The following is a 20,744-nucleotide window of genomic DNA, read 5'->3' as shown; positions in this document are numbered from 1 at the left end:
ACAATGGCCACCTACCCAGCTGCCTCCCACAAATCAGGTTTCCTTCTGCCTGGATCTGCTTTAAAACTGCAGCTTGACAGCTGTATTTAAGGGGCATTGCAGCACAGGGACCGCTCTGCACATTCAGTAAGCCTGCTTTGAGCATCCTTTGTAAAACAGGTGTGGCACAGGCTACAGACACAGAAGACACCAGTATTCTGCCCTCCCAGAACTCACAGCCGGGGGTGGGGAGAGATGGGCATTCCCCTGACAGTCACACAAATGGGAAAATGCAACCTGGGGTAACCGCTTCAGAGGAAAATCTTAGGGGCCAAGAGGAAGAATTAGTACAGCAGGAAGGCTGAGCCTCCTCTGGAGCCTCTGTAGAGGTGAGTTTAGAGTTGACAAAGGTGGGAGCGGTGAAGGAGGGAAGAGCAGGGTGTGTTCCAGGCAGAGGGAACAGCCTATCCGGAGGCTCTGAGAACCAGGGTGCCTGGCAAGTTGGAGAAAGGCCCATCACATGTAGCCGAGGCAGCACAGTGCCATGTTAATAAACGGCCCATTCATATGTGGGGGCCATTAGTCCAGGAAGATAGATTTCCATCTTGAAGGTGTTTTTCAACCTCTCATTTTCCAGACTAGGAAACCCAGGCCCAAGAGGAGAAGGAGGCGTCCCACTCAGTGAGTGGCAAAGTCAGCCTCAGCTTCTGGGCAGATTTGCCAGGAAGCCAAACAAATCATACGCCTGAGACCCCCTTGCTGGTACAGCACCTTGCTGGGGTCTGTCCTTCATTTTGTATTTGCAATTGTGTATTTTTTTCTTAAAGAGGACTGCCAAATTTGCTTAAGCTTTATGCCCTGCCAAATGTGAACCTGCCCTTTGTGAGAACTTAGGACTTCTGGCTTCAAACTTAACACAACTGTAATGCTGCCTCTACTTACTGGGGTGGAGTCAAAGCTACACAGGGAAGAATCCCTTTTTTGAATTCAGCAAAGCAGAATGTGAGGGAGCTGCCCCCACAGGTTTGGGGAAGGTCTGCAGCAGGACAGGTCAGAGGTCTGGCTGGGCCAGCCCTTTTACGTCCCGACACGACTGTTTCTCAAAAGCCCTGATCCCTTTCCATATTGTAAAGCCACTAAACATCACTCTTGGCTTCTGTCTCACACCCAGAAACTCTTGCTTTTACATGGCTTATTGTCAGGGACTCAGCTTCCCCAAATGAACAATACATTTGACTGCACTGTTCCACCGTGATTACTTGTTTCTAATTTATTTATCAATCGATAAGCATAACCTTTACCCAAAACCTCACTCATCTTTCTCACTCATTCTAGTATTTAATATCTCTTTAGACTTAGTCTGCCCAATAGGCTTATGACTCGGAGGCTGCAAGACATATGAGTTGTAAGAGGCAGGATCTAGAGGCGTGTGGATCCTAGAAAGTGGCTTGTTTGGGCCCCAAAGCCCACATGCCTGAGTACTGGGATTTCTCCAGATCTTGGGGTGAGTGAACCAGGGAACAGTTCCTCCCATGACTATTTATGTATCCTGTAGAACATGAGCTCCGTGAAAGCAGCAAGAATGGGCTTGCTTTTCTCACCTATGCTGCTTACGACAGGTGCTCAGTAAGTAGTTGCCGAATGAATGAACAGGTGATGTTACCCAGAATTTTAAGTTCAAAGTCCCAGCCAGCAGGTGGAGTGATGAAAGTCATAGCAAATAATAACTGTATTTGCTGATACAGAAGACATCTTGTTATTTCCCCCCAAAATGTATCCAAATATAACCCTGCATCTCATGCATCTGAATTACATCAAATCACTAAGGATAGAAGCAGACGTATCGCTCAGTGTCAAAAAGCAAAATCACTGTCTCTCCTCTACAGTCAGGAACCAGACAGCCCTCTTTCCTTTTCAAAACTTCACCAGAATTCCTTTCAATACACTATTAGGAAAAGTACTAAATTTTTCTTCCACCACCCCCACCCTCAACAAATGTCCCTATTAAATAAATGCCCAGCGTGGGGCCTTATATTCTGCAAGAAATAAGTATTTTGTTTAACCTCAGAGTTACTGCCTCATGGTCCTAATGGGTCCTCAGAACTCATTTTGCCTCACACCCCTTCCCCAAAAATGTCATAGATATAACAACTCTGAGTCCCAGAGTGGACACCCGAGGCATTGGTAATGAGAAGGGGTGTTTTTATAGCAACTTATGTGAACGCATGTGGTGTAACATACTCTCATCTCCTCTCCTAAGGACCCTGGAATGAGGTAGTATTAGTCCCATTTTAAAGATGGAGAGGGTGAGGCTAGTAGACTCGGAACAGGCGCTGAAGCCAGACCCCATGACTCATCTCACAGCCTTTGGATCCCATTTCTCAGATGAGAACATGAGGGCCAAGGCAGGCTTAAGAATAGGAGCATGTCACCTGACCCTCAGGGCTCGTACGCACACCCTGCAGAGCCATCTCTGAAGAGAGGACCTTGCTGTAAATTGGTGGTTCAAAACAAGAAAGGTATTTCCTGCTGGAAAATCTCATCTTCATACCCTCCCTCCCAAGTCTACCTTTAAGCTCCTTGTGAATAAAAAGCACCTTGCCCCCTTCCCCCTTGCCTTTGTTTCCCCAGGACTGGATAGCGACTTCCTTGCCGTGCTAAGTGACTACCCGTCTCCTGACATTAGCCCCCCGATATTCCGCCGAGGGGAGAAACTGCGTGTGATTTCTGAGTGAGTCAGCTCTCCAAAACTTATGCAATCTTCAAAGCAGGATAAACTTGGTTTGGGAGAAAAGTATTTGATTGTTAGCTGGAGTGGTCTAGCTCCACATGAGTCCTGGTCCTATTATGAGGTGAGAAATTTGACCCATACTGCAACCCTCCTCTTTAATGTGGCCAGTGCTCTAGAACCTTCCATAGCTCCCCACTGCCTGGTAGATCAAATTTAAATTCCTTAACTTGGCTTTTGAGATCCTTTATGATCCAGCCTCTTCTCATATTCTTCTTATCTCCCACCACACGTGCAGTGTTGATGCTATGTAGGAATGAAGACCGGGAAGGCAGCCCCCAGGGTCTGGAAACCCTTCGGATGAGAAAAAACAAAAATTTGCCTTCTCTCCTCTTACCTCTGCAGTCTGATTCAATATGGGCTATAGAACGTGACAGGAGTTCTAAGCCCCTTTTATTTAGATCTTCATTGATGCAGATATATGAAACTATCTTTGGCTATACTGCAGAGTATAAATCAACATAGTAAACATTTATTTTTAAAAAGCCTCCAACAGTTGGGAACATTAGCTGCTAATCCTTGAAAAGCAGCTATTTCTAGCACATGGGAGGGTTTACCAGATGGCTTGCAATGGAGGGCTATCCACTGGACACATATACTTTAAAAAGTAAATTTTCAGATGACGAAATATGGGTTAACGTGGCCAGTGACAGATCTTAAAAGAGGAATGTTCCAACCTGTCCTGGGTTAAATCTGATTACTCTGTTCATTCATCCTTTGGTTTTGCTATTTACCTATCTCTGTGTTCTTCTCTGTTCTTGTTCTTACAGTGAAGGGGGCTGGTGGAAAGCTATTTCTCTTAGCACTGGTCGAGAGAGTTACATCCCTGGAATATGTGTGGCCAGAGTTTACCATGGGTGAGTACATTTCTCAAATGGCAGCACTTAAGCATGATGCGTATGCTGGTGACTCATAAGGTGGAACAAAGATTCCAGCATTCATAGTGGTAAGGAAGGCACTGGGTCAAGAAGAGATAGTCCTGCTCCCAACCCAGTCAATAAGGAAAGGAGCAACCTTCGGCTAACTTATCTCTTCTGCTCTCTGGGACTCAACTTCTCCCTCAGTAAAATGAAGGAAGTTGGACCTTTCAGCTCTAACATGGTGCTCCTGGCACAGAGTGGTAAACAGCTGGGAAATGTTATGGGAGGGCACAGCACAGTGCAGAGACTAGAAGTCAGTGTGTCTAGGTTCAAATCCTGCCTCTGTCACTTACTGGCTGTATGCCAGTGAATAAGCTTTTTATGCATCAGTTCCCTTTCCTCACCTGTCAAGTAGAGATCATAACATAGAACGACAGGGATAATAATATATGATAATATGATCAAAGTGTAGGGTTGTTAGGAGAATAAGATGTAATGATACATGTATAGTTCTTGGAGCAATGCCAGGCATTACAGTAAGCACTCGATAAATATTAGCTATATTCTAATCAAATACCTATCCAGAAACACACAGAATCCTTACTGCCAAAAATGCTTATGTGTCTTCCTTGAAAAATGGGTAAGATAAACAAGAGATATCTTAGAAAACTAGGCTCAACAGATAAGAAAATAAGCACCCTGCTTTCTCCTGTAGTCGTGCCAGTGAGGCCTCTGCAGCCTCCTGGGTGGCTTTGGAGCACTGCACACCTGGGCACAAATCTTGGCTTCCTTCCTTCCATGTGAGGGTCCTGTAAAAGTCGCTTCACCTCCTGGAGTTACATTATCCTCATCTGTCAAGTTACGGAAGCTGGAAGTTGGCAAAGAAATGCACAGCATATTGGAAATGGAAAAGAAAGAAGGAGGCATCCATTGATAAACACTAAGTTACTTCTTCATGTCCAGAGGACTCTACATGCCACATGCTCATCTTGCAAAACAGAGATAACCACCGGAATCCTTTGAAGACTGGAATTCTGCGAGTTTAATTTTAGTATTCATGATCTTAATTGTGAATACCAGATGCCATTTCCATGCTTAGGATGATGAAGGTAAACAAAACTGAAGCAGGAGCTGCCATGGGAGTCACGTTCTGAAAGAGGTGGGAGTCACGTTCTGAAAGAGATGGGAGTCACGTGACTCTTCTACATCAGCTGCTTGCCCTGGAGCCATTCATTCATTAGCAAGCATGCATCAATGCCTTCATGCTGAAGATGTGAGGCTGCAGCTGGCATGAGCTGGGGGTGGTAAGGAACCAGGAGGAGTGACATAATTATGACCCTATGAGGCTACCAGTCCAACAGAGGTGATCACATCCCTGAACATATCAAATAGGAAGAGCAGGGCTGAGCATGGTAGCTCACGCCTGTAATCCCAGCACTTTGGAAGTCCAAGGCAGGTAGATGGCTTGAGGTCAAGAGTTCAAGACCAGCCCAGCCAACATGGTGAATCCCCATTTCTACTAAAAACACAAAAAGTAGCCAGATGTGGTGGTGCATGCCTGTAATCCCAGCTACTTGGGAGGCTGAGGCAGGAGAATCACTTGAACCTGGAAGGTGGAGGATGCAGTGAACCAAGGTCGCGCCACTGTTCTCTAGTCTGGGTGATAGAGCAGGAATCCATTTCCAAAAAAAAAAAAATACATAAATAAAAGGAAGAGCAGCAGTGAAGTGTGGTGGTTATGGAATTGGATGTCCCAGAAAAATGCATTCTAATTTTAACTCTATCAACGGCTGACATGGTTTCTTGAGCAAACTACTTAATCACTGGAACCTTCAGTATTCTCATCTGTGGAAGAGAGATGATGCTTCCTGTCTTAGTGGGTTGAGGTGAGGATTAGGTTTCAGGTGCTTAGTACGGTGGGTGGCGCATTCCTGCCTTTCCTGGGGGAGGGCTTGTTCCAGATCCTAATGGCTGTCTTCCTCCTTCCCAGCTGGCTGTTTGAGGGCCTGGGCAGAGACAAGGCCGAGGAGCTGCTGCAGCTGCCAGACACAAAGGTCGGCTCCTTCATGATCAGAGAGAGTGAGACCAAGAAAGGTGAGTGGCCCCTAACTCATCTTTCCCCGTCCGGGGCAGACAAGCATGTTTTGCTCCTGGCTGACTCATTACATGGCTTCATTTTCCTTCCTCCTACGTCCATGCAAATTGATCCAATGTAGTTAAGCTACCTGCAGCCCACACGCTGCTGGGGAGGCCAGTGGGGAAGCAAGGGGACTAGAGACAGGCAGTGGGGAGCCGGCTGGGCACTGCCACGGGCCTGGCCAACATCAGGCCTGATGACTCCTGCTGGAAATTTTTCCAGCAACTGAGAACAAAACTGAACGCAGTGTGTAGGCAGCATGCTGTGCAGATAGAACGTGGCCTTTGGTATGGGCCTGGGCTGTGCTCTCAATCTCTGTGACTGATTTGTCTGAACTCAGTTTTCTCATCTGTGAAATGGAGAGAACACCTCTCCCTTGTAAGGGTGTGGTGAGATTCAAATGTCATAATATTTGTGTTGCTCTTGCTGCACAGACAGTCCCGATATCAGTTTCCTCTGTGCTCCGTAACTAAATCAGACAGCTCAGAGAATCACATGTGTCCTCTCACACAGTCACCGTCATCACTAGCATTACAATTTCCTTGCATCATATGCATTAAGTACCACAGTAAAAACACAAATAGAGTGAGCTCTGTGTCATGATTCAAAGCAAGGGTCCCAAGTTCCAATTTTAGCCTTACAAATTACTAAGTTACTGCTTCTCTCTCTAAGCCTCAGCTCCCTGATCTAGACCATGAGATTTACAGTAGGAGAGTACCGTGTTTATCCCCAAATACTTAACAGCTAGGGTTTTCCCAGACTGAATAATAATAATAACTTTTTTAAAATTCAGAAGGTATCTTCAAGTTCTTGGCTTGCTTCTTGTACATTCAATATCAAAGAAGAGAAAACACACTATCTGAGAGTACTTCCCATGCACCTAATAAGTGCCAAAGCCACCTGGTGCTAGAGCCCTTCACCAAAATGAGCATCAGCCTTGCTTTCAGAAAGCAGGGACCACATATATATGATTTTAAAAAAATCCGCGATCAACTTTTCTCTAAAAAACCCAAATATGCTGGGGTACAGAAAGATCAATGCAAAAGCAAAACATCCTGTGCCTGTCCTAGAGGTCCCCGGAGGCAGGATGCCCTGACTCAGAAAGAAACTCCTAAGCTGGCCTGGCCAAAGGGAGGAAGAACCCAGGGTGGGTGCCGTAGCTCATCTAAAAATAAAGATGTCATCAGGCAGATGTGCCATTGTGCTGGGGCTGGGTGGGTGTGGCAGGCCCACCTTGGGTATGCAAAGCTCTGACAGTGTTTCACTTGCTACCCTCGGTCTGCTTACCACACTCCCAGTTCTGCTGACCTTACAGAAAGGCTCATGCTGGGTTGACTCACGGCAGGCCTAGAGCACTGTGAGGGATGTGTGAGAACAAGGGTCACACCCCAGGGTGGCATTTCCAAGCCCCATGCCTCTGGCCATATCCCATAGGGGCTCTAGGCCTCTGTTTTCCCATCTTTAAAATAATTGGGGGCAATACCTCCTATGATCTTTCTGAGAATTAATAGAGATTTCATGGCAATTGCTTAGCCCTGCCCAGCAGAGATAGCAAATAATCAATCAGCTCCCTTTCTCCTCTGTCTCTTGGGTGTTTTCTACTCCTGGAACCCCAGAGCAAGAGAGGACCCTGAAACATGGCCTACATCCAATTCTTTCATTTTGCATTTGAGGAAATCGAGGCACATGGCCGCGGTTCTACTCTTACCAACCCATATCAGGTCATTGCTCTAACGAGGCTTAAGGAGCAATAACCCGCCTTTCACGTGGTTCTTACGGATACCCAGAAAGATGACTCAGCTTCTCCAGATTTCTGAGAAGACTAAGCATAAGTCAGAGAGAGTACAGACAAAGGAAAAGGGGACATAACTGCAAGGACTCCCTCAAATGTGTGCTGTGGCAGCATTGGTGGGACAGGGGCTGAAAGAGAAAAACAGTAGGGATCACATCTTGGAGAGTACTCAGGAAGGAGTCAAAAACGACCATGGATCCTGGAGCTACAGGTTGCAACCAAACTACAATCATTCCATTTGGCCTCAGGATGTGGAAGCACCCCAAATGTGTTTGCCTCAAAAAGCAAAGAGGATGAGGCCCGGCATGGTAGCTCAGGCCTGTAATCCCAGCACTTTGGGAGGCCGAGGTGGGTGGATCACTTGAGTCCAGGAGTTTGAGACCAGCCTGGGCAATGTAGCAAAACCGCATCTCTACAAAAAATAAAAGAATTAACTGGGCATGGTGGCGCATGCCTGTAGTCCCAGCTACTCTGGAGGCTGAGGTGGAAGGATCCCTTGAGCCCAGGAGATGGAGGTTGCAGTGAGCTGAGATGGCGCCACTGCGCTCCAGTCTGGGTGACAGAGCAAGACCCAGACTCAAAAAAAAAAAAAAGCAAAGAGGATGAAACCTGTGTTCCTGAAAACCTGTAAGGACCATGTGATGAACATATCTGCTTTGACACAATAATACACTTCTGCAGTCTCTAACGGGAAGCAACATCTAAACAGAGAAGGGTCTAGTGGAGGGAGGGGCTGCATCCTAGCATCACTGTTGTATCCCAAGGGTGGGCAGGTCTCCCTGCCCCAGTGGTGGTGGGCTGGTTAGCTGGGTGCCTTGGGGTGAGGACAGGTGGAGCCCACTGACTTATCCTCCACCTCCTGCAGGGTTTTACTCACTGTCGGTGAGACACAGGCAGGTAAAGCATTACCGCATTTTCCGTCTGCCCAACAACTGGTACTACATTTCCCCGAGGCTCACCTTCCAGTGCTTGGAGGACCTGGTGAACCACTATTCTGGTAAGAGACATACAATATGGAGTGATTGTGATGGTGGGACCCCTCTTAGCTAATTGCTCTGTGGCGCCATCCAGCTGGAATGCAGAGGGGTCTTGCTTACTGCCTATGCTGCCTTCATGATATGCTCTCTTGTTAATTCAGACTGTAAATTTCAGGCTGAAACAGACTGCCTGCCCATGTTGCCTTAATAAGTAAAATGCAGCTAATCTCAAATTTGCCCTCTCTCGACGTGTACATTAAACAAGTTAGGCTGTGCCTAAATTCACAACTGCAACCAGCTTGCACATCCTTAAGTGGGCCATACATATTCAAGCCTCTGGGGCTTTGTTCTAGAGTGCCACTCATTTCCCCTTTTCTGCTTGTCAAAATCCTCATTGGCCTTCAAGACCAACATGAATCGCCTCTGCGATGAAGCTATAGGAGTTAGCAGTGGCCACCTGTCTTCGCTGTGCTCAGAGCTTGCCAAGGGTTTCTTTCCCGGCAGTCCGATCATGCTTCCACGTGGCCTGGTTAATTGTGTGCTAGGCTGTGTCCTCAACAGGCTCCTAAAGACTAAGAATTACATTTAATTCATTTTTGTGCCCTTCACAGACCCAGGAGAGAGGTCTGAATTCTCCCAGGCTGATAAGATGGGGAGCATCCACTGACATAAAGCAAGCATCATGTGGTGTGGTGGCTGGAAGAGTGTAGGATACTGCCAGAGAGAGAAAGTTGAGTTATACTGTGAAAGGCCCAAACGTCAGCTCAGGAATCGGAACTTTACCCTACAGAAAAGGGAGAAATTGTGAACAGTTGGCTAAATGCTACATTTCCAAAAACCCACTCGGGAAGCTCTGTTTCTGTCCCAGATCCACTCACTGTTAGCTAGGCAGCCTGAGGTTGGCTGTTTGTGTCTCACTTTCTTCATCTGTGCCAGGCAGACACTAGTAGTTCCCCCTCCCAAGGACACCGTGAGGATCCACAGAGTTAGTTCATGGAAAGTGGGGAGGGTGCCTGGCCCATAACCGTGAGCTCCCATTAAATGCCAGCCACTTTTACCCAGCGGAACATTGCCGTCCTCCCCACTTCCTCTGCATATTGGAGGGAGGAAAGGAAGAGGTTGCTTTTGCTTTGACAGCATCTTCCCCCTTCTGGGTTCAGGACGCTTGACCTCACACACTGGTTCAACTTTGTTGGCATTCTCTTGTATATGGGCTCTTGAACTGAGCAAGCAAAGTGGATTTCAAGGAGAAATGGGTCCACAGGGCTTTGGTTATCACAGCTGGCCCACGAGAAGCAGTGGGGCATGAGGCAAACATGGCTGCTCAGGAGAGGCAGGTCCAAGCTCAGATCTGCACCTTGTGAGGCCTTGGGCAAGGTCAGCTACCCCTCAGAACTTGGGGTCCCCATTTATGGGAGGTGAGTGAATATGGGCTCCTAGCAGGTGATTGATTATTAAACACAATCGTTCATGTAGTGCGTTCAGCATAGCCTGTCACATAGCAGATGCAAAATAAATGATAACACATATTACTTGTGATATCTGAAAACTTAGCAGCCAGGTAAAAATGAAAGAGGAAGGGAGTCCTGGAAACAGCCAACTTATATTGGTTATGAGAAAAGGTTGGTTGTGGTATTTGGCTTTTAATAACAACCATCGGAGGAGGTGTGGAGACCATAAGTTTTGCATAGACAAAAGCAAACATGAGAAGGATGCTGTCCTAGCAAAGCTTCTAGGGACCATGAGGCCATGAGGCTACCAGGCCAGAAATACCGAAATCTAACTGCCGCTGCTTGACCATGGGGAATATCTCACCCCAGTGCAGCACTGGCGCCTTCCCGCGGTATGTTCCTGGTCATCGAACCACTCAATGGATTACAGTCATCTGTTCACCTCTGTGAATAACTGAAAAGGGTAAAAACCTGAAGTGCTTCCTATGCCCCTTGAGAATCTCCAGGTGGAAGCCACATGGCCACTTTTATCTCCACTGGATTCATTCTAAAGACACAGAATGGGCCAGGCATGGTGGGTCATGCCTGTAATTCCAGCACTTTGGGAGGCTGAGGTGGGCGGATTGCCTGAGGTCAGGAGTTCGAGGCTAGTCTGACCAACATGGTGAAACCCTGTCTGCACTAAAAATACAAAAATTAGCCAGGTGTGGTGGTGGGCGCCTGTAATCCCAACTATTCGGAAGGCTGAGGCAGGGGAATCACTTGAACCCGGGAGGCAGAGGTTGCAGTGAGCTGAGATAGTGCTGCTGTACTCTAGCCTGGGCGGCAGAGCAAGACTCCATCTCACACACACACACACAAAAAAAAAAAAAAAAAAAAAAAAGACACAGAATGAGAGGAATTGTGCACCAGGGGTTTGAATAGACATCTAGCAACAGGTTGCTTATAATTTTCATCATGATGCCTTTAGGCAAAACTTGGCATCTTGGAGGCTCAATTTTTTTACTTACAACATGGGGATTAAAATGCAATAATTTTCACAGGATTGCCACTAGTCCAATTAAAAAAAAAAAGATGCATGTGAAAAATGTGGCACCTAAAGTATACCATGCATGGTGGTTACTGAGAGAACAGAGTGCATGGGGCATAAATGAATTCTAAAATATGGCTGGGAAAATCAAGGGCTGGGGACCTTGAGGGTCTAGGAACCCTTCAATATAGAGCTGTTGGATCCTAAAGGTGCAGAGGAGTGTGCATTCTGATGAGCCATGTAGACAGGGGTGAATTAGACCAGGGGGTCTGAACCCAAGAGACAGCTGGAGGATGTCTTTCTTCTTCATTTAAAAGGCAATGAGTTGCTTTTAGAATGAGTCAATAAGATTGATTTTGGTCACATTTCTACGGCCCTGAGTAAGTTACTTCATCTCGGGATGCTCAGTTTTTCCCTCCCCAAAATGGGTATAAAAACACTGACGGCCGGGTGCGGTGGCTCACACCTGTAATCCCAGCACTTTGGGAGGCCGAGGTGGGTGGATCATGAGGTCAGGAGATTGAGACCATCCTGGCCAACATGGTGAAACTCCATCTCTACTAAAAATACAAAAAATTAGCCAGGCGTGGTGGCATGCAACTGTAATCCCAGCTACTCGGGAGTCTGAGGCAAGAGAATCACTTGAACCTGGGAGGCGGAGGTTGCAATGAGCCAAGATCACACCACTGCACTGCAGCCTGGTGACAGAGCAAGGCTCCGTCTAAAAAAAAAAAAACCGACCACAAGCTGATCAAGGCCTCAATGAGATCCAGGGTGCGAGGCTAGCTCAGTGCTGGGCTCATGTTATGTGCTTATGAGTGGTGGTTCTTTTGCTCTTTGTCAAAATGTATTTTTCACCCTGAGTATTAACCTGTCTAAGGAAGGACACTCACGGAGTGTCCCCTGCCTGTGCTGCACACTGCAGCTAATCTCTCCAGCCTTTGCATCTGACTTCATCTTCCTCGCCTCATATCCTGGGAGGTCGTTTCAATTTCCAACCCATGACAGGTCATTATTTCAGATTCCCACCCGATTAAATCTCCCTCTAAATTCATGGTCTCACCTCCCATTTCTCCAAGGGCACCTGTGTGGGTGGACATTTGAATTCACAGTTGAAGTCGGACTGAAAACCATGAAACGAGGTCTTCCTGCTTGCCCGCCCTGTGACGGGCTGAGTGTGCTTCTTCCGCTACAAATTCCTTTTGTTCTTTGGCCAGGATGCCCCAGAGAGCACTCCAGAAACCCGATGGGAAGTGGGGCCTGTCAGAGGTGTGACGTGCCGTCGAAAACCTGGTGGTGGATTGGCTCTGAGGCCAGGGGTGGCTTAGTCCTGCCGGAGGCCAGTGGCACCTCACCCCCTTGACCACATCATCTCCCCCCAGGGCACAGGAGAAGCACCAGGGTTTTCAGCCTGAGTAAGACTGTGCAGAATTTCCTCAATCTCTAAGATGGCTGAGTACAGCAGAATCAAGTCTTTCTCATGATAACATGGGCTAGGGAGAAGCCTTCCAAGAGACGGAAGCTACATCGTAATGTGCCTGGAAAGATGGGGTATCCTGAGAGTCAGACATTTTATACAGAGATTTTCATGCAAGAGAAAAAAGAAACGGGTTTATTTAACTTTTATTCTTTTTGTGCGTGAGCTTCTAGAGTGAAAGAGAGATTGTCTTCATTCTTTGTCTGCATTCTCTTTGCCCGCATTCTCTTTGCCCTCTTTATCTTTGTTTTCTCTTCCCTCCCTTCCTGTGTCTTCTACTTTTTGTGCTATTTTCACCTCCTCCTCTTCCTCCTTCTCCCTCTCACCTTTGCTTTTCCTCCTCACCCTCTTTCATTCCTCCTCTGCTCCCTCCCTCCTTTCCTTCCTTCTTTCATTGTTTCTTTTATCTTTCTTCCTAGAGATCTATTTAGTCCACCTGCTCCATTCTAAATGCACAACTGGGGGGATCAGCGCTGTATGCAGCCCCATTCTCACACCCTGTGAGGTTAATGGAGTGGGCATTTGCGGGAAACCCTGGAAGGCTGCGGCTTCTGCAGACATTCACTTGTTGCTTCATTTCTTTCATTCTGCAGTTGAGGAAAGGAAAGCTCAGAGACGTTCTTGATAATTTACTATCGGGGTAAAGCTAAAATTCAAACCCAAGCTTGGTTGATACTGGATCTTAAACCTCTCTCTCTGCCCAGGCCTGGCTAAGTGCAGAGTATACCAGGGCACGCTTACATTTCTCAAACAGCTGGGCGCGTGACTTTCAGCATTGTCACCACCTACCATGCCCCTTTGAAATCTCAGGCCCAGTTCCCCATGGCAGCAGCCAGGGAGCTGCACTGGAGAGTGTCTCAGGCCTGAACCCCACACTGGCTGAGGAGTCCCCAGGGTCCCTGACCGGCTGTCTGCTTCCATCCTCAGAGGTGGCTGATGGCCTGTGCTGTGTGCTCACCACGCCCTGCCTGACACAAAGCACGGCTGCCCCAGCAGTGAGGGCCTCCAGCTCACCTGTCACCTTGCGTCAGAAGACTGTGGACTGGAGGAGAGTGTCCAGGTGAGTATGGTGTGTGTGTGTGTGTGTGTGTGCACGCGCGCACGCGCGCGTGTGCATGCAAGTGCTCTGTGAACATGTGAGTACAAAACAGTGTGTGTGCCGAGCACATGAAAACCATGGCCAGAGTCAGCCAGCACTGCTGAAACTGGGGGGTGAGCACCCCACACAAGTGTAGACCAAGGGAATCCCTGGGTGCAGGGGCAGCTTCAGGCCTCACGAGGTGTGTGGCAGCTCCCCCTGTTTCTGCAAACATTTACTGAGTCCTTATTCTATGCTAGCAATATACATTCTAGCTGAAATATACCACTTTTCCTTTTCTAATTGTTAGGATCCTAGAAAGTAACACATCCTGTGTAAATTTAATATTATTTAAAACCCACTCACAAAGCTTAAACACATCAGCAGAATCCTACAGTGACTTCTTTGTTTTTTCTAAGAGAAAAAAACTTTCATGGATTTGTTCTGTTTATTCCATTGTCAGCCTGTGAATTTTAAAGGATATCTGTAGTTTGGGATTGGTGGGTTATCTTAATAATTCAGTATCAATCCAGACATCCCATTGGCAAATCAGAGAAAATCAGGATCAAAATTATACGAGACATTAAGAAAACTGCTCTTTCTTGTAAATAACAAAAATTAATTTTTACTAAAATTTACAGCTGGAAGTGTCAGCCATCCAAGAAAAGAGCAGTTCAGACAGGTTAAGTGATTTGTCCAAGATCACACAGCCCACAAATGTAAGAACCAGAATTAAAATAATGGGTTAGAATAATTGCAGTTAGAGTAGTTAGAGTAATAGGTTAGGGTAATAACTAGAATAGTAAGTTAGTGCCAGGCGCGGTGGCTAACGCCTGTAACCCCAGCACTTTGGGAGGCTGAGGTGGGCAGATCACCTAAGGTCAGGAGTTTGAGACCAGCCTGGCCAACATGGGGAAACCCTGTCTCTACTCAAAATACAAAAAATTAGCTGGGCGTGGTGGTAGATGGTTGTAATCCCAGCTACTCAGGAGGCTAAGGAGGGAGAATCGCTTGAGCCTGGGAGGCAGAGGTTGCAGTGAGCAGAGATTGCACCACTGCACTCCAGCCTGGGCAACAGAGCGAGACTCCATCTTAAAATAAATAAAGAAAAATAATAGTAAGTTAGAGAAATAGTCACCAGGATTTTTGTTTTTCTTTTCCTCCTGTTCTCATTCTCTTGCCCTTTATCTCCTCCTCTCTCTATGACTCTTTTTCCCTTTCTCTACTGCCTTTTCTTCTGGCCCACAGACTGCAGGAGGACCCCGAGGGAACAGAGAACCCACTTGGGGTAGACGAGTCCCTTTTCAGCTATGGCCTTCGAGAGAGCATTGCCTCTTACCTGTCCCTGACCAGTGAGGACAACACCTCCTTTGATCGAAAGAAGAAAAGCATCTCCCTGATGTATGGTGGCAGCAAGAGAAAGAGCTCATTCTTCTCATCACCACCTTACTTTGAGGACTAGCCAAGAACAGACACAATGGTTCATGCCCAAAAGGAACAGAAGTTCCAACTATTGCCTGGGATCTTGCGAAAAGCGAGGTTCCCTGATCCCCGGGAACCTCACGTGTTTTAGAAGCCAAGAGAAGCCACATGGAGACTCAAATTCGCATCTTCTCTATCCACATCGTGACCAAAGGAACCCCTCCCTGGTGTCTGATCAGGGCTGTGGCATCACGAAACATTGGATCATGACATGTCGGGCGATGCTTGGAAGAGCCCAGCATGTATGTATGCACACATTGTGTGTGTGGGAAGGACAAAGCCACTCTCACAAGAAAGGGCACCAGGACTGCTCTCCAAGGAACTGGACCTGTCCAGACAGTTACACTCCGAGGTCATTGGAGAGAACTTCTGTATGGGCAAGACTGAGAGGGAGAGGAAACAAAAGCTGTGTCCTGGCAGAAGGTCTGGGTTTGCAGATGGGTGCCCTGAATGGAACTACTTTAACTAATCCATAGGGACTTCTGGTATGCTTTCCTCTCTTTTTAAAGGAACTTTGTGACACTAAACATTAGCCCAAAGGACTTCTTAGCCTTCAATTGGGAGATACCTTTGGTCTGCTCCTGCACCAAAGCCATGTGGGTGGAAGTCAGATGGCCTCCCTGGTTCTGCAGAGGGCCAGAAGAATGAGAGAGAGGAAGACTGCTGGCAGGGAAATTGAGGAGGCGAGACTAGAACTGCACCAGCTTCCCTGATGTCTGCAGCCATGGCTTTGCAGCGCAGACAGAGCTTCTCTGGGATGCTGGGATTCTTGCCTGTATGAATGCATCAAGTATTCATTTATTGCCTGAATAGGCATTGCATTAAGTCCTGTGTGACGTGTCAGGCAAGCCAAAAAAAAAAAAAAAGATGCATAAGTCCTAATCCCCAACAGAGGTGTTCACAGTGTAGACAAGGAAAAAATGTATAAACAAATGTGTAAAAAGAGAAATCAGCTCATGGCTTAGGATGTAATTAGAGACAGGTGAGGGACACTCAGGAGCTCATTTTCCAGCTGCTCTTCAGAGTGGAAGGGCTGGCTGGATCGGGTAGGTAAGAATAGCTGGATTTTTTAGAAAAGAAATGGATACAGTCTAAAGAATTAACTCACCCAGTACTTTATTCTAAGGAGGGTCTGGCATCCATATGAGGAAAAATGCTCAGCTCCAGGAAAGATGGGGAGTCCAAGTGGATTAATGATGTCATGCATAATTTTAAGAGACAAGGGAGAAAACACAATGTATAGCCAGAGAAGGAGAAGCTCCCATCCAAATCCTGCTAGGAAGAGAGTGGGCTGCAGATGAATCTGTGACTCATGTTTCCCTGTTTCAAAGGGATCCTGGGGAAGGAGGGGAACATGCTTGCAGTATCTCTCCCTGTCTGTCTGCTCACATAAGCATTCCGTCCATCTGAGCTCATCGTGCTACTGGTATGTGTATGTGCAGTTACACAATTTTCTGTATCATAGATTCTAGTGTGTTTATACAAGGAGACATCTGTGGTTTCCCCAACAGTTCCAAAAGGCTATTTCAAAGGAACCAGCCAACGTATGAGAAATGAATGTAACACTGTGGACACTGACTTCCTGCATAAGGCAGGGTGACCCCCTGAACTCCAGATGTCTGCACAGTATCTTATGTGTTGTTTTCCGTTGTGACGAATGTGATTGGAACGTTTGGGGAGCATCCAGAGGGATTTCTAAGTGGGAAGCATTACACTTTGCTAAATCATGTATTTATTCCTGATTAAGACAAACCTAATAAATATTTAACCCTTGGCACACAGGGAGAGTTTCTGGGTTGAGGAGGATAGGTGGTTCATTCAGAAGCTCAGTGGGTTTCAAATTTTCAAATAAACGTGCAACTAGAGAGAGAGGAGTAAAGATCACCCAGAGAAACCTGGTGCCAGTTAGCAGCTCAGCATCTTCTTTAGGTGTGGCCTTAAGAAAAAGCAGATTGTATGACTCTGGGGGGTGGCTTACGAAACTTGAAGATGGGCCTAAGGGATTGAAGGAAACACCAAATTCTGAACGATTGTTATAAAAACGTCCTGCCTAGATTTTCTGCACATTACTTGTGATAGCTGCGCTATTCGTTCTTCCAAGAATTTCTTTCTGCAGATATTTCTGGACACCTACTAAATAGACACTGCTCAGGTACTGGGGCTATAGCAATGAAAACCAGATGAGGTCTCTGATATCATGGAGCTTGACATCATAAATAAACAAGATGCTTGGTAATGATGGTGATGAGGATGAGGGCAGGCTCCAAGCAGTCACCTGGCAGGCAGGACATCCTTCAGGTCCAGGCTTAGGAAAGGCCTCCAAGCAGAGGCAATGTTTGGGCTGAGGCCTGAAAGATGAGCAGCAAACAGCCATGTAAAGATCTAGGAAGTGTATGGAATCAGCAGGAATAGTGGGGCAATTCCTGCAGGCAGGAGGAGCAAGACTGCATGCTGAAGGAGCTAAAAGAAGGCAGGGTGGCCAGACTGAGGGAGCTAGGGAAGGAGGGAGTGTGCTTAGGAGGTATCAGGAAGGTCCTGCAGGGCCCTAGAGGGTAGGGGATGGCATAGGGTCCATTCTAGGAGACATGAGGAGCCATTGAAAGGATCCAAGTAGGGGGTAAGACCATTTCACTGATATGTTTAAAAGATCATGCTGTGTGGAGGACAAATCTTTAAAATTCCAGCATTGTATTGTCTATTGACACACAAAGTTTGAAAATAAAGGGGCAAAAAATGTTATTGCAAAAATGAACAAAAGGAAAACCTGTGGTGCATTTTGAGACAAAATGGGATTTAAGGTGAAATAAATTGCATAATGGCAAAGAGAGATGTGCAAAAGGAAGAAAACATTAAGAAGAAACAATGATTGCAACCTATGTTAATGGGATGATATAGTTTCAGAATATATTAAGCAACTGCAACAGGGACAAATAGATAAGTCAATAATTTTATTTGGAGATTTTAATATACAAATCTCAGAAATTGATACAGTAAGCAAAGATAATTAAATAAATAAATAGGTAGATAGATTTTGATAACACTATATAACTTTTCTGCCAACAAATGGATAATGTATTAGGTCACAGAGAAAGTACTAATAAATTTCAGAGTCGGAATCTTCCAATTCATGCTCTATGATAATAAAGCAATAAAATTGGAAATCAAATTCCAAAATGATGAATAAAAATTTAAAAATTCTAGGGATCTAAAGTCTAAAAAACAAATCCTTAGGTTAAGAAGAAAATAATGCAATAAATAAAATATTATAAATAAATGACATATTGCTACTTTTCAAACTTTCATGGGTGTAGCTGATAGAGGGTAAATTGCTTGAAATAAATTGATCAGGAAACAAAAAATGAAAGTAATGAGATTAACTTTCAACTTAAGAAGCTAAAGGAACAATAGATAACCAAGGAAACGGGAAGAAGGTAGAAGATAACAATAAGACATCAGTGAAATAGACTTCTGAAAACACAGCCATAGAGAAGATTTTAAAAAGCAAAACATTGTTTAAGTAGACTAATGTGATAAAAATATGAACAAGCATGATCAAGAAAGATGATGGAGAATGAAAGCAAATCAAATGCAGTTCTGCTTGTAACCATACCTAAAGAGGGAGTGTGCCCCTTACCAGCAAAGCCCTAAGACGGCAGGTGTGGTCCTCCTTCCTCTCCATCCCCTCCCTACTATCTGGAAGCCCTGGCAGCCCAAACTCAACCCTGCAGATGAGGAAGGCCTTAAGAAATGGCAGAGAAATATCCAGAAGAAACCAGAGCCCTGAGTGATCCAGAGACACCTGGACTGCCCCCTTGGCAGATGTTATGAGAGAGAGAGAGAAAGAAAAAAAAAATGAACTTTTTTATCCACTAAGCTGCTTTAGGACTGGGTCTCCTCCTTATATCAACTGAGCATTTTGCTTCAATAGGTATAGAAATAAACCCGCCATTATTTGCAGAATAACGAGGAAACTTCATAGAAAATCCAAAGAAACCAACAGGCAAAGCATTAGACGTGACAAAACAGCTCAGCAAATTGCTGAATCCACTTATTTCCTAACACTAGTGTTTTCAAACTGGAAAATACAATAGAAAAGAAGACAGCATTGATAATACCAAGCAAATGATGGCATGTGTAGGAACTTACCTCACAATGATTGCACAAAACTTTTATTAAAACATGTTCAAAACTGTACAAAAAGACCTAACAAGGCAAAAATACTACGTTCATGGTTACAGTGTTTACCTGATTCATGAACGCAAGGCTTAACACCATTACAATGTAGTTTTTTTTCTGAAATTAATGACCAAGTCTATGTCACTCAAACTCCCAGCAAAAATATTAGAATAAAACCTCAATAAGCTTATTCTGAAATATATGTAGAAGCATCAAAACTCATGAATATCTTGGTGAATTCTGAATAGACAAGCATAGCATGCTCACACTGTGAGATATACTGCAAAAACAATAGAGAACAGTGTTCTGAGTCCAAACCACCATCTCTCTCATCACTTTAGTGGAACTCAGCACTGTCTCTGAACCAAGTGCTGTGCTAAGTGTTAAGGAAACACTAAGTGGATTAAACTCATATAAGTTTTCAAGCACGTAGTCATAGTAGAATTGGAATGAGAGATGTTAGAAAAATAATAAGCATGTAAAATAAGGCACAGTTACTAAGAATTGCTACATATAAGTGTTTTCACTAAGGTGAGATTCTTTCCTTCTGTTTCAAGAGATGAGGAAAGGCTTGGAGGCTTCATTTCAGCTGAGCCCTGAAGGACAGCAGGAACTTTCCAGGTGGATACTGGATATGCTGAACACAGAACAGAGATAAAAAGGCCTGGAGGAAGGCATGGCATTTCCTCAGAAGGGTGATAGCTAGTGAGCCTGGAGTGTAGGATTCATGCAGGATTCATGCAGGAATGGAGTAAAAATCAAGACCAGAAAATTTAGCTTGAGGCTGATTCCTGAGGCCAGGAGTTCACCCTGAAGAATGCAGACTTGGGGCGCTGTCATAGAACAGCAAGGGAAATGTTGTTCTGGGTCCGTGAATCATACCACAGAGGACATGACCTTCCCTGTCTGAAGACTGTGCAGGGACACAGCCACAGGATGCATGTTTGCAACAAGTCATCCTTCATCCTCCAGCCAGGCCTCAGGACGGGTGAAATACCCTAGGACATACTTCCATCTGGAGTTGCCTTCCCTTGGCAAGGGAAGAGGGAAGAAGGAGCTTGATTTCTTGAGTTTCTATGTTGTGCAAGATAGTTTGCAAACCATAAGTCCTGATAACATCTCAAGACCTTGGGAAATACAATTCATCACACTGATTTGATTTGATAGGTGAAGAATACAAGGTGAAGTGTTTTCTCCAAGACCAGGATCTTCATGCAGGCCTATCTGATCTTAGGCTTCGGCTCTTTATCTTACACCTTGAGACCCCAAGAGAGTCCCAAATTCCTGGAAAGGCAGCATCACAGAGTGGGGAAATACAGGACTTGGCTTTAGGTTCTAGTCCTTAACACAGCTTCTTCCTTGCTATGTGTTCTTTGGTAGGTCACTAAATCTCTCTGAGCCTCAAATTTCTTATCTCTAGGTTGAAAAATAAAATAAAGTCCCCATGCCAATCAGTGCGAGGAATCTGTGAGATAAGACACTGAAAGTGCTTTGTGGTCTCAAATGTGCTGAATGAA

General features: G+C 45.6%; 2 protein-coding genes across 4 annotated transcripts in view; one reads left to right on the top strand and one right to left on the bottom strand.

Annotated features, from left to right (window-relative positions):
• The window catches only part of SLA (Src like adaptor), a 66,135-nt gene extending 49,307 nt beyond the window's left edge, over positions 1 to 16,828 (top strand). For all 3 annotated transcript variants that reach the window (XM_003830088.6, XM_003830087.5, XM_008955456.4), the window contains 6 exons: positions 2,611 to 2,710; positions 3,538 to 3,624; positions 5,618 to 5,721; positions 8,422 to 8,553; positions 13,419 to 13,551; positions 14,818 to 16,828. In XM_003830088.6, coding sequence (XP_003830136.1) covers positions 2,611 to 2,710; positions 3,538 to 3,624; positions 5,618 to 5,721; positions 8,422 to 8,553; positions 13,419 to 13,551; positions 14,818 to 15,031 — 770 coding nt within the window. In that variant the 3' untranslated portion in view covers positions 15,032 to 16,828. The remainder of the gene's footprint in view (positions 1 to 2,610; positions 2,711 to 3,537; positions 3,625 to 5,617; positions 5,722 to 8,421; positions 8,554 to 13,418; positions 13,552 to 14,817) is intronic.
• TG (thyroglobulin) overlaps positions 1 to 20,744 on the bottom strand; it is a 270,475-nt gene that overhangs the window by 81,407 nt on the left and 168,324 nt on the right. The window lies entirely within an intron of this gene.

Source organism: Pan paniscus, chromosome 7 (genome assembly GCF_029289425.2).
Source record: "Pan paniscus chromosome 7, NHGRI_mPanPan1-v2.0_pri, whole genome shotgun sequence".
NCBI classification, from domain to species: Eukaryota; Metazoa; Chordata; class Mammalia; order Primates; family Hominidae; genus Pan; species Pan paniscus.
Note: the sequence above shows the minus strand (reverse complement) of the source record. Positions and strands in the feature narration are given on the sequence as shown.